This window comes from Phocoena sinus, chromosome 5, assembly GCF_008692025.1.
Source record: "Phocoena sinus isolate mPhoSin1 chromosome 5, mPhoSin1.pri, whole genome shotgun sequence".
Taxonomy (NCBI): domain Eukaryota; kingdom Metazoa; phylum Chordata; class Mammalia; order Artiodactyla; family Phocoenidae; genus Phocoena; species Phocoena sinus.
In genome coordinates this window covers 109,342,638-109,355,907 of record NC_045767.1, presented here as the reverse complement: position 1 = coordinate 109,355,907, position 13,270 = coordinate 109,342,638, and the positions used below count along the sequence as shown (strand labels likewise).

General features: G+C 43.7%; 1 protein-coding gene across 7 annotated transcripts in view; it reads right to left on the bottom strand.

Annotated features, from left to right (window-relative positions):
* SH3D19 (SH3 domain containing 19) overlaps positions 1-13,270 on the bottom strand; it is a 178,060-nt gene that overhangs the window by 41,013 nt on the left and 123,777 nt on the right. For 6 of the 7 annotated variants that reach the window (XM_032633062.1, XM_032633066.1, XM_032633067.1 and 3 more), the window contains 2 exons: positions 11,436-12,467; positions 1,045-1,152 (listed from right to left, as the gene is read on the bottom strand). In XM_032633062.1, the coding sequence (XP_032488953.1) occupies positions 1,045-1,152; positions 11,436-12,467 (1,140 nt within the window). The remainder of the gene's footprint in view (positions 1-1,044; positions 1,153-11,435; positions 12,468-13,270) is intronic. The other variant, XM_032633064.1, reaches the window with a different exon arrangement.

Below are 13,270 nucleotides of genomic sequence, written 5' to 3'. Positions count from 1 at the left end.
GAGAGGGTGTGGAGAAAAGGGAACTCTCTTGCACTGCTGGTGGGAATGTAAATTGATACAGCCACTATGGAGAACAGTTTGGAGGTTCCTTAAAAAACTAAAAATAGAATTACCATACAACCCAGCAATCCCATTACTGGGCATATACCCTGAGAAAACCATAATTCTAAAAGAGTCATGTACCACAATGTTCATTGCAGCTCTATTTACAATAAGCAGGTAATGGAAGCAACCTAAGTGTCCATCGACAGATGAATGGATAAAGAAGATGTGGCACATATATACAATGGAATATGACTCAGCCATAAAAAGAAACAAAATTGAGTTAATTTTTAGTGAGGTGGATGTACCTAGAGTCTGTCATACAGAGTGAAGTAAGTCAGAAAGAGAAAAACAAATACCATATGCTAACACATATATATGCAATCCTAAAAAAAAAGTGGTTCTGAAGAACCTAGGGGCAGGACAGGAATAAAGATGCAGATGCAGAGAATGGACTTGAGGATGTGGGGAGGGGGAAGGGGAAGCTGGGACAAACTGAGAGAGTGGCATGGACATATATACACTACCAAATGTAAACTAGATAGCTAGTGGGAAGCAGCTGCATAGCACAAGGGGATCAGCTCAGTGCTTTGTGACCACCTAGAGGGGTGGGATAGGGAGGGTGGGAGGGAGGGAGATGCAAGAGAGAAGAGATATGGGGATATATGTATTTGTATAACTGATTCACTTTGTTATAAAGCAGAAACTAACACACCATTGTAAAGCAATTATACTGCAATAAAGATGTTAAAAAATAAATGAGGGAGGAGATATGGGGATATATGTATAGGTATAGCTGATTCACTCCGTTATACAGCAGAAACTAACACACCATTGTAAAGCAATTATACTCCAATAAAGATGTTAAAAGAAAATGTTCTCGACAGAAAAATAATAATAAGTGGCTGATTACACATGATTTCAAAAGCAGACATTGATAATTAGCATATATTTCTCCCTGGCTCTTGGAGAAGCAAATAAATGAGGCAGAGAAGTGCTTACATTTTCCTGGTTTGGCTGGAATTCGTATCACAGTCGGCTTCCTGGTGGGTGCTGGTTGAACTGCTCGTTCCTTTGCTGGTTCTGTTCTTGTGGGGAGCTGAAAGGGATCTAATGAAAAACACAGTGTATTTTGCATGTTTTAGTTAACATGGACTCAAACAAAAAAACCTCATTCATAATTAAAGAGTCATATTTTTCATGCCCTAGGGAAAACTATTCATGGATAAACAAAATCTCAGTTTGCAGAGACAAAAACAAAGTCAGGGCTCATGAAAGGAAATAACTTGGCGCTCCGTAAATAATTCATGTGGCTTTTCTTCCTCTCTGATGAGAGAGATCCAGGACAATCTTCAATTATGTAGAAGCTATCTTTCACAGGAGTGTAATCATTCCGTAAGTGTCTGCCTGAAAATGAGGGGCAATTGAAACATGCAGCCAATTTCCCCCCTATAGTGAAGCTTCCAGGATCCCCCAGGAAGGAAGGTCTCTTTGCCCCACCCCTGTGCCTGCATTGGAAAACCTCCCTGAAGGGCTGGCCCTGGGCCTCGTCCCCACCCCTCATCCCACCCTGCCGGAGCCTGGCAGCAGCACTCTCGGATTGAGTAGTGAAGTGAAACTACACCTTGCTAACATGAAAACGGAAAACGTTTTATCCTGGAAATAAAATAAGACATCACCCTTCAAATATTTAATTTTGGGCCAAGGATATATATTCTCCATCTTAACCCACTCATTTAAAATGGACAGTATGTGCTTAGGGAGAGTATTTTAAATAAAAGCATAACCACCAAACTTTTTTCTTCCTTTTTTCGTTTTTGGCCATGCCGCAAGGCTTGTGGGGTCTTAGTTACCCAACCAGGGATGGAACCCAGGCCCTCAGCAGTGAGAGCGTGGAGCCCTAACCACTGGACCGCCAGAGAAATCCCCCACCAAACTTTTTTACTGAAAGAAATAGTCTTTTTTTCTTTAATGTAAATGTTCTTTTTAGTAGTTTGGGAAGATGACCAAAAAATTTTTAGAAGATGTAAAACCTAAAAATAAATAGATTAGCAAAAATAAAATCAAATGCTGTATAATGCATACTCTATACAGTGCACAGGGTCTCAAGAGGCCACTTTTGCCTTTATTCAGCAAGAGGCAGAATGAATACATACTGTATTCAGAACCTGTTCTCTGGATCTCGCCTGTAGGGAGATACTCCCTATAAACAACGCACTTCACAGCACTTGTGATGAACAGCATTCATGTTCTGCCTGTTATGAGCTGCAGTTCAATAAAGCATCTTTTGCTGACCAGCTCCTTTCAGAATACACGAAGAGCTGAGCTAAGGATAAGATGGCCTTTCAGCTCCTTGATACTTGCCCTTCCCTTCCACCCAGCTTTCAGGCAACCCCACTCTCAGACCTGCTACCAGAGCATCACCCACTCACTAGTCACTTGATCTCACATGTCTGCTTACCACGTGCCAGTAACGGTGCGAGGTGGGGAGATAGGATGGTTAAGTACAATCCTATTTTAAGTTTATTATCTATCACCTAAGTAAGGCCCCCAGATGGCATGCTAGGTAAAATAATAATTATTAGGCTAGTTAGAAAAAAAAAAATTAGATGACCCCTCTATGGAAACCGGTCTATTAGCTCATTAGTGAGGCGAGTCTTGTCTATGCTCAAAAATCCAACTCAACATCATCAAAACAATATCAAACTTTCAAAAAAGGCTCTTGTAATAATATCACTTTCTTCCATTGTAACCTGTATCTCCAGAAAACAAACAAAGCTTCTTCTTTTAGGTCTAAGGAAATTCGTCAATTCCTTATTTTGTTATAACATTATTTTCCATTTCAAAAGTAACATTTATTGTAAAAATAGGAAACATTAAGAAATATATGATAGGAACTTCCCTGGTGGCGCAGTGGTTAAGAAACACAGGTTCGATCCCTGGTCCGGGAAGATCCCACATGCCGTGGAGCAACTAAGCCCGTGAGCCACAACTACTGAGCCTGCGCTCTAGAGCCCACAAGCCACAACTACTGAAGCCTGCATGCCACAACTACTGAAGCCCATGCGCCTAGAGCCTGTGCTCCACAACAAGAGAAGCCACCGCAATGAGAAGCCCTCACACCACAATGAAGAGTAGCCCCCGGGCTTCCCTGGTGGCACAGTGGTTGAGAATCTGCCTGCCAATGCAGGGGACACGGGTTCGAGCCCTGGTCTGGGAGGACCCCACATGCCGCGGAGCAACTAGGCCCATGAGCCACAACTACTGAGCCTGCGCGTCTGGAGCCTGCGCTCCACAACAAGAGAGGCTGCGCACTGCAATGAAGAGTGGCCCCCGCTTGCTGCAACTGGAGAAAGCCCTCGCACAGAAACGAAGACCGAACACAGCCAAAATTAAAAATAAATAAATTAAAAAAACCTTAACCTGAGTTGCCAAAACTCAGGTTAAGATAGTGGTGATTCTTCAGATGCCTTAAAAAAAAAGAGTAGACCCCGCTCGCCACTAGAGAAAGCCCGCACGCAACAATGAAGACCCAACACAGCCAAAAATAAATAAATTTATTAAAAATAAAGTTGATCTTTAAAAAAAAAAGCAATATATGATAGAAAGTCTCCTGTAATCCCATCCCTGCAGTAGTAATTATTATCTAAAATATGTGTATCTGTCTACAGATTTTTTTTCTGTATCATATGTATTATTACATAGGTATTTTGAAAAACACAAACAGGATCATTTTATACCTATTTCTTTGTAACTTACTCTTTCACTTTTTTTCATTCAGTATTGATAGGGTGCCTGCTACACATCAAATGCTATTCTAGATGCTGGGAATACGTGAGTGAACAGAGCAAAGAACTCTGCCCTTGTGATGCTTACACCCCAGCAGGAGACGAAGACAATAAACAGTAAATATATTGAGTGATTCATGTGGTATATTAGAAGGTGAGACATGCTACTGAAAAAGGGAAACGTAGAGCAAGGGGGAACTTCAGTTGTGGGCAGAAGGGAAGCAGGTTGCAGCGTGACACAGGAGTGCAGGGGGCGAGGGAGAGGAGGGCTCCATGATCCTCTTTCCAACAGATGGATTTTGCATATTCTAACAGTTCTTCCAAGCTGAAAAATACACTCTGGGTTTTTAGGAAACAGCAGTGCTGATGGATAAAAAGGGGAAGGTAGGCTGGTATTAAAGCCCATTATTGCAAACATTACCTGAAACTGAACTCCCTGAACGTGTCATCTGTTCTGAGTAATGCTAGCTAGAATGAAAGAATTTGCAGACCCCAATCTCAACATATATTTTATTCAAACACAGAAACATAGTATCTCTCCTGTGGGCACACCTTTCCTTCCTGTTCGTCTCTCTCCCCTGCCGTTGCCCCTGCTCTGCCTCCTTGGCCCTCGTTGGAACCCACTGACCTCCAAGGAGCGACTTTCCTTCCCCTACTGCTGCAGACTTGACTGTCCCCCGTCCCCTCAACCTTGGTTGTAACAGCCCATCCTCTCAGGGCTGTTTCCTGCTGGGAAAAGGACCAAAATTCAAGAAAAGGATTAAGGCTGATAACTGTTCACAGTGCTCTCCCATTCAAGTGGTATTTCTGCTTTAACAGCTGCTTTGGGCCCCTACGATCTGGTGGTTATTAGTATAGGTTTTTAGTTGGTGATTTTGGGGGGGTGAGTGTGGAGGGAGAAGAAAATCTTGAGCATGGAATCACTTCAATTGTTTCCCAACTCATCTGATGTTCTGGGCCAGGATACCACGTACAGTCTCTCTCTCTCACATCCCAGGAGTGAGAGGACGAACAAGGGGGGCAGAGAAGGAGAAAGAGGCCACTCAGTGCCCTTGGAGGGCTGGGCACAGGGGGATCCCAAATGTGCTTGTTCTTGGAGGACCAGCCTCAGGGAACCCCGTCCCAAATCCTGCAGGTCTCAACTACCGCATTAAAGGGTCCAGTCATTTTTTAAAACCTGCTAGATTTAAACTAAAGTAGCAAGATACAACTTAAATACAAAGTATTCAAAGTGTCCTAGCTACCCACTTTCTCTCTCTTTCTTGGTCTTTATTTTTAGTATCATTAGCTGCTCTTTGATAACTGGCACTCAGATCATGTGTAATTATTCTAGTATACACGTCTCCAAAACAAAGAAGAAAAAAAATTCTTTCTCAGTACAGTGAAGCAAGGAAGTCTGAGTGTTCCAGTACTGTGGCTGTTTGGCAGGAGTGGGTCTGCTTAATGACTTCCCCTAGCTGTGCTCCCTGAGTCAGTGAGCTCGGCCTGTGCCTCTCTGCGCCCTGTCCCAGGCTGCCTTCCAGAAGAGGCGTGCCGATGAGCGGAGAGGAGAGACAGCATCACTTCAGTGAGAAGGTGGAGCCAGTGGCCTGTTTTTCATCTTGATGATGGTGTGAGAGTCTCTCTCTAGCTACACAGTATGTTAACTTTTTGCGTCTTTTCATGAGAGGGGTATTTTTCTCCAACAGCAATGTTAAGTGGGCAACCTAACCTAGAAGGCAAGGATGGCACCTCACGTTTGGGAACTCCTGGCACTGCCAGGTGGGAAACTGGATTGTTGGTACTGTTAATAAGTTTAAAGTTCATGATCGTTAAGCCAGTAGTCCCACTTTTGGAAATTTCTTTATAAAAGCACTAGTAGAAGTAAAAATATTTACAAGAGTGTTTACAAGAGCATTTTTTGTACTGGTGTCCATCAATAGGGGAAACGTTGACTTGACTGTGTTGCACTCATACCAGGGAATATCAGGCAGGTATCAGGGAACAAGGAGTCAGACTTAGATCTACTGGCCTGGAGAGAAGTCCCTAAACCTCATTACTAAATGAATAAAGTAAGCTGCTGGGTAATGGGTACAGTTAGGTAAGTAAACATTTTTGCTGCTGAGTAATGGGTACAGTTAGGTAAAACTTTTGTAAAAACAGGAAGAAGTACATGTATGTGTACGTGTTTGTAAGCTTCGGCTTGGAACGTCCAAAGGCACAGAAAGCTACATACAACATGGTTCACACTGGTTATCCTGGGGATTTGAATGGACTGGAGGGAGATTCATTTTTGCCTTTTACTAAATGTTTATATTGTTAGACTTGTTACCGCAAATATATGTTACTTTGTGACTGAAAAAAAATCCAATAAAATAAATTCAATCACATGAAAAAAGTTACAAAATTAAGCTGAAGTAACACCCCTGCCAAACAAACTGAAACAAAAATCACTTAGAAATAAGAGGAGGGACTTCCCTGGTGGCACAGTGGTTAAGAATCCACGTGCCAATGCAGGGGACACAGGTTCGATCCCTGGTCCGGGAAGATCTCACATGCCACGGAGCAACCCAGAACAAAGAGTAGCCCCCACTCACCGCAACTAGAGAAAGCCGGAACGCAGCAGCGAAGACCCACTGCAGCCAACAATAAAAATTAAAAAAAAAAAAAGAAAGAAAGAAGAGGAAAAATATGAAAATACTTGTCCCTTTAGCTGCTTTTTCAAGACAATAATGGCCATAAAATTTTCCATAAAGTAACGAGAAAAACTCTTTTTTTTGGCTAATACTCCTCAGTGATTCTATTTAATAGGAAATAATGCAGATACATATTTTTGAATTTGTCTAATTTAGACATATTTAGTTCATAATAATTAGCTTTTATTTGTAACCTTGAATAATATAATTGTTTAGAAAAATCGCATTTTATTATTCTTAAAATTTCTACTCCTCACAGGCTGAGGAACAGTGTGGGGGGCAGCTCTTTCTCTGTGGCAAAGACAAGGGATATGCCTCCTAGTTTCTTTCATCCTAATTCTGCTTACGGTCATCTATTTGAAAACCAGCTTCCCCCATCCTCTCCTGCTGATGGAGTTCCCTTGTAAAAGACAACCTTTGTTAGCATTTTTAATACATCTTCCAAAGACACAGCATATTTACACGTAAATATGCGTTTTAACACCAACACTATAGCTAAAATACCATGAATACTATCTATACCTTGCATTTTTCACCCAGAGTATCTTGGCGGTTGGTCCATAGTAGGGGATAATAGGTGGTCTGCCTCTTTTTTTAGCTACTGCCCAATATTCCATTGTATGGATGCAACCAGAATTTATTTCAGAAGTCCACTGAAGGCAATTTCCAACATTCTGTAGAAGTCCTTAATCTGGGTTCCAAGAACAGGCCCTTGAAGCTCTGGAAACTGTACCTCCAACTGTGCATACGTGTGCAAAAGGGTTATTTTCAAGGGAGAAAAAAGATTCATAGGCTGAGTTCTGTGATCCATTAAGGGTTAAGAACCCCAGTGTCATAATTTCCTCTATCACAGACTCTTTGCTCTTGCTTCTATAGAGAAAACCCAACTACCTGCAAAAGCATCTCCTAACCAAGTCTAAGGAAAGTCCATGGCATCCTTCTCTACTTTTATTTGCAGTGTTTACTCTGCCCTCCTTCCAGCCCCCTCACACCTGCTGCCCCTTTACACCTATAGCCACATGGTCTTCATTACTGGGTTGAGAAAAACGTTGATGATAATGTAGTTTTCTGCCCATTACCTGTCTCCAATACTATGCTTGTCATCATAATTAGTTTCACCATCCTTGGCTAGCTCTTCTGTCATTTCTTTCTTGCCCTTGAGTTCTGTTAATAGCAGAAGTTGGCTGCTAAACTATCATTCTGCTCCGTGTAATGGGGTTGACAGCAGAAGTATTCTGCTTTTTTGACAACTGGGTATGATTTGTAAAGGTGTGACGAGGAATTGCTAATGTTTCTCAGCTCCACTACATTAACCTGGAAGGCATTCTACCTAAGAAATGAATCCAATATTAAATTGCCTGTTTTATGAGTTTCCCTTTAATAATTTTTCTAATCCTTACAGTGTTTTCATAGCTTCAGTATTTTCTGATCTCTATTTCCTGAGATTAATATGGCAACTTCATTTTATGAAAACCACTTTATTGGATTTTCTTTATTTTTGAGGGAAAAGAAAAAGAAGGAAAGACGTATCTGTGAGTTTCTCTCCTTTCTCCTGTGTTCCTCCCCCAGTTTTTGGCTGATGCCAGGACGATTAAGCAAGGTTTCACCAAGAGACCATAACCCTTTATCTACAAGACAATGCTATTAATACACCATCAAAAAGTCACAAAGCCTTAGAGCATGGGGAATATAGTCAATAATACTGTAATAACTTTGTATGATGGCAGATGGTAACTAGACTTATGGTGAGCCTCTTGAAATATCAACTCACTAGGCTGTGCACATGGAACTAACATAGTGCTGTACGTCAATTATATATAGTGCTGTATGTCAATTATACTTCAATTAAAAAAATGTGTAGCTCCCCCACCCCAAAAAAGTCACAAAGCCCCAGTCAGTAAACAAACAAAATTCCCTCTACATTTTGAGGAATTCAGAGGTGATCTTGAAGGCCTCTGGAGGGCAATAAGCAAGGAAGCAACAAGGTCCAATGTACACTCTAGAAAAGTCCGTTGGGTAACCATGATATGATGATGGATTTGAGGCAGAAGCAGAGGCTCAAGTTAGGAGGCTACTGCAGGAATCTGGGCCCTAAAGATTAGAAAAGTGGGCCAGTAGCAGGAGTGATGGAAAACTAGAGGAAAATTTAAGAACTATTCAGAAAATAAAACCAGCAGGACCTGACCACTAACTGGATGTGAAGGACAAGAAGTAAGAATAATGACTACCACTTATTGAGCACATACTATGTTTCAGACAATGTGATAAGGCTTTCCTCCATAATCCTATTTAACACTTGCAATGCCTCCAGGAGGAGTATTATTACCATGTTTCAGACAATGTGATAGGGCTTTCCTCCATAATCATATTTAACCCTGCAATACCTCCAGGAGGAGTATTATTATCGTGTTTTACAGATGAGGAAACCGAGGCATTGTGGAGTTAAGTAAATTGCCCAAGGTCACATAGCATTTAAGCGGTAGACTCCGACCTGCCTGACTCTAAGTCCAAACAACTAGTCACTGTGTGTGACAGGTAGGAAGGCCCAAGGATGATGGATAGGATCCTTTGTGGGGGCTGGTGTGTGATGGTGTCACTAGGACAGGAGCAGAATACAGGAAGAGAAGCAGGTTTAAAAAGAAGACAGAGTGGACTTCCCTGGTGGCGCAGTGGTTAAGAATCTGCCTGCCAATGCAGGGAACACGGGTTAGAGCCCTGGTCCGGCTCTCACATGCCGTGGAGCAGCTAAGCCCGTGTGCCACAACTACCGAGCCTGCACTCTACAGCCCGCGAGCCACAACTACTGAAGCCCGCGCACCTAGAGCCCGTGCTCTGCAACAAGAGAAGCCAGTGCGATGAGAAGCCCACACACCGCAACGAAGAATAGCCCCCGCTCGCAGCAACTAGAGAAAGCCAGTGCGCAGCAACAGAGACCCAACGCAGACAAAAATAAATAAAATAAATTTATAAAATTTAAAAAAAAAGAAGACAGAGTGTTCAGTTCAGGATAACTCCACAGGTAAGAGCAATGGTTAAAGTCAGGTGGGGCAAGCAAATTAGACCTTTTGCTGAAAGACTGCCTCAGTAATTAAACATTGTGCAAGGAAGTGGTAGAAATCAAGAAACAGAAAAGGCTGAGTAGGAAGCACGATACTGTATTCATGCTGATGTATACTGTTGACCTTCCTTTTTGAAGATGACTGTAATTATCTGCTTGATGGCACAGAATAAATTCTCAGCAATTATTAACCAAGTTGCCGTTCCCACAGAACCTAGCAGCTTCTACAGAAGGTGGTTACTATTTTGGCTTGTACTGTTTCCACCCCTGAACTGCTGTTGGATCTACCCCTCCCTGGCCTACTCTGAACCCTGTTAACACCAAAAAGGTTTAAATAAGAAAATGGTATAACAAAAACTTGAAAAGTTTTTAATGTGTTGCCTGGTTTAAGGATTCGTGAAAATGCTGAGTACCAACATGATGGAGTGAAAATTTAACTAGACTTAGAAAGAAAAGACGGACTTTGAATCCTGCTTTGGAAAACCGAGTAATTACCCTTTGATCTCTCTCAGCCTCATTTTCTTCATCTGCAAACTGAGGCCAATGATGCCTTGTAAAGGGTTAGGGTAAGTATTAAATTAAATAATGTATGTCTGGGCATCTAGCAGAGGGTTTGGAGCTAGGCAGAAGTTCAATATATCCTAATGTTTTTCTTTCCACTCCTTATGGACAGGAGGCATGCTACAGCCAGTTACAATGTTGTGTGCATGACAAATATTTAATAAATATATGGTTGTTATCATTTAAAATATGCCTGTACTTAGCAGGATTTGGTTCTGAATCACAGAGCTTATATCATTTTGATGCATGTTAAACATTTAGAAGATGACAGCTAACCTTTTGAAAATACTATTACGCTTACATGTTCATAAATTTTGCCCAAGTAAGTAAACAGCCGTGAAAGGAATCTTAGCAATGACAAGTACAGCAGTTTAGTTTGACAAATCAAAGATAAGCTTTACCATCACACTCTCCATTTGAACAGTGTGAGGAAAGAAAACATACTCTCTGCCTCTTGGGAAATCTAATTGTCCCGATCTTGGCAGGAAGCTTACAACTGTTGTAGTTTATTTACAAAACTTTCCATTCCCAAGGGAAGGTGTTCTGTGAAGATGACGGAACAACATTCTGCAACATATGGCCGGGTTTACTGCTCTTGCCAGAGCCCTCCGCAGGGCTGGCCCCTTTCCGGCACTCTCGTGGGCTGGCTCCATCTGAGGAGCCCTTCTGGGGCATGACTTCCCCACTCTGAGAACTTTCCCTCTCTTCGTCCTAATGCTTGAACCTCCACCTGCCCGAGGAGGGGGCCGGCCTCTCATCTAGTTAAGTCCCTGGTCCCAGTCTGCTTATTTCTGGCTCATGTGAGAGTAATCAACATGTGTGCCTCCCTCTTTTTCCGTCACCATCTCCCCTCATCCCAGATTTTCCCTTCGCTCTCTGATTCCATCTCCCACCTGGCTCCTTGTTTCTTTTTTTTTTTTTCGGTACGTGGGCCTCTCACTGTTGCGGCCTCTCCCGTTGCGGAGCACAGGCTCCGGACGCGCAGGCTCAGCGGCCATGGCTCACGGGCCCAGCCGCTCCGCGGCATGTGGGATCTTCCCAGACCAGGGCACGAACCCGTGTCCCCTGCATCGGCAGGCGGGCTCTCAACCACTGCACCACCAGGGAAGCCCCGGCTCCTTGTTTCTTAATCTCGCTGTGTTTCTCCCTGTCTCTACACATCCACACACACACACATCCACATGCACGCATGTGTACACACATGCACGTCCACACCTCAATAACTTATGTGCCAGAAACGAAAACAGCAAGTGCCATTTGAGATACCCTATGATGAATTTAGATTGCTCTCCACTTCTGAGTTTTACTCACCCAGAACCATCTCTGAATCAATAGAGTCTTCAGCCAGGTTCCCAGATGGGGCGGGTAAAACCTCATCGTCAAAGCTGATGAGGTCGATGTCCCCCGGAGGCTTGCTTTGCAGAACCGGGACTGGGGGGCTGGCCGGGGGTCCTTCTCCCAGGGACCTGAACGCTTTGGCTTGTGACGCCACGGAGAGTCGGGGAGGCACAGTGATGGGTTTCAGCAAAGCCGCAGGGTAGGGGGGTGTTTCTGAGGCCACAGGGTACGGGGCCGCTCCCGCAGAAGCTGATTTCTTGGGCAGCAAAGGCCGAGGAGCCGGAGTCGGGGCTTTCTTCCCACTGGCGGGGCTCTCGGCCATGGACCCTCCTCCCAGACTCTCGGGATTAACACTTCGTATGAGACCAGGATTCGGTTTCTTTGGCAATTCGGGTTTGGTTGCAGGGACGCTCCCTGCTTCTTGCGGTGGAGAGTGTGGGGTGAGGCCTTCCCTAGAGGACCCCCGGAGTCTGTTTGTGGTCCAGGAGTCCCAGCCTCCAGAGGCTCTGTCAGCTGCCGGTTTGGGAGCCACAGAGGGTTTCCCTGAGGCAGGAGCAGGCCTCGGGGGGACTGTGCGGGGGGCAATTTCTGGCTTCTTGGGCAGTCCCACGCTTCCCGCATTTGTCTGACCCTCAAGTGCTTTGATCCTGGAAACGACGGTATTTGGGCTCCGTTCTGCGTTCATAATGTTCATCACTGCCTGACTGTCCGAGTGGCCGGTATCGTCCCACAGGGGCTGGGGCCGGCTCGGGGTTGCCTCCTCTGGCGTGGCCGCTGGGCTGCTTCTCTGGGGATCCTGCTCTTTAACGTGAGGCTCTCTGGCCACTGGTCTGAGGTTGCTTTTTGATCTTGGTTTGGGCACTGGACATCTTGTAGCACTGGAGTTTTCTGGACAACTCTGTTCTTCAGAAATATCAAAGACTATTAAAGGCGTCTCGTCTGTCGGAGGATCGCTGGCTGAGGCTGCTGGGGAAGGCAGGAGAGGTTTCAGAGGTGCCGGCAGTGCTGACAAGACCAAAACGAACAGAAGCTGCCATGTTATAATTTCAAAGAAAAAGGATACACAGAGTTTAAAAATATACATGTAGACTATCAAGAGATTTTGGTTTCCTTCCTTAGGAAAAAGTAATTCTAAAATCAATGGAGAGATGTTTATATTCAGCTTCCTGTAGGAGGGTTCTTCATATTATATTTATTCATATAAAAATATTCATTATATAATATTTTATTTTTATTTATTTTTTTGTCACACTGTGCAGCATACACGATCTTAGTTCCCCGGCTAGGGATGGAACCCGTGCTTCCACTGCAATGGAAATGCAGAGTCTTAAGCACTGGACCACTAGGGAAGTCCCTATATAATATTTTAAAACACCATTACATTCCTGATTCTCAGTAGACTTATCAATGACCATTTCTCTCTTGTCAAAATTCCCAAAATTCTTGCTTTACTTTTCCAAAGTAACTTACTCTCATTTGTTATCTTAATAGAATGCTTTTTAAAAGCCTAACGGGACAACCACTTTTAGCACCCTATCAAGTTAAGTGCTAAATATAACAGCTTTCTCAATGGGAATAAAGGGCATCAGCAGTAATACCACCATGAGTTAAAAGGATGATGTTTTGGGGGACTTCCCTGGTGGCGCAGTTGTTAAGAGTCTGCCTGCCAATGCAGGGAACACGGATTCGAGCCCTGGTCCAGGAAAATCCCACATGCCGTGGAGCAACTAAGCCCATGCGCCACAACTACTGAACCTGTGCTCTAGAGCCCGCGAGCCACAACAACTGAGCTCACATGCCACAACAAC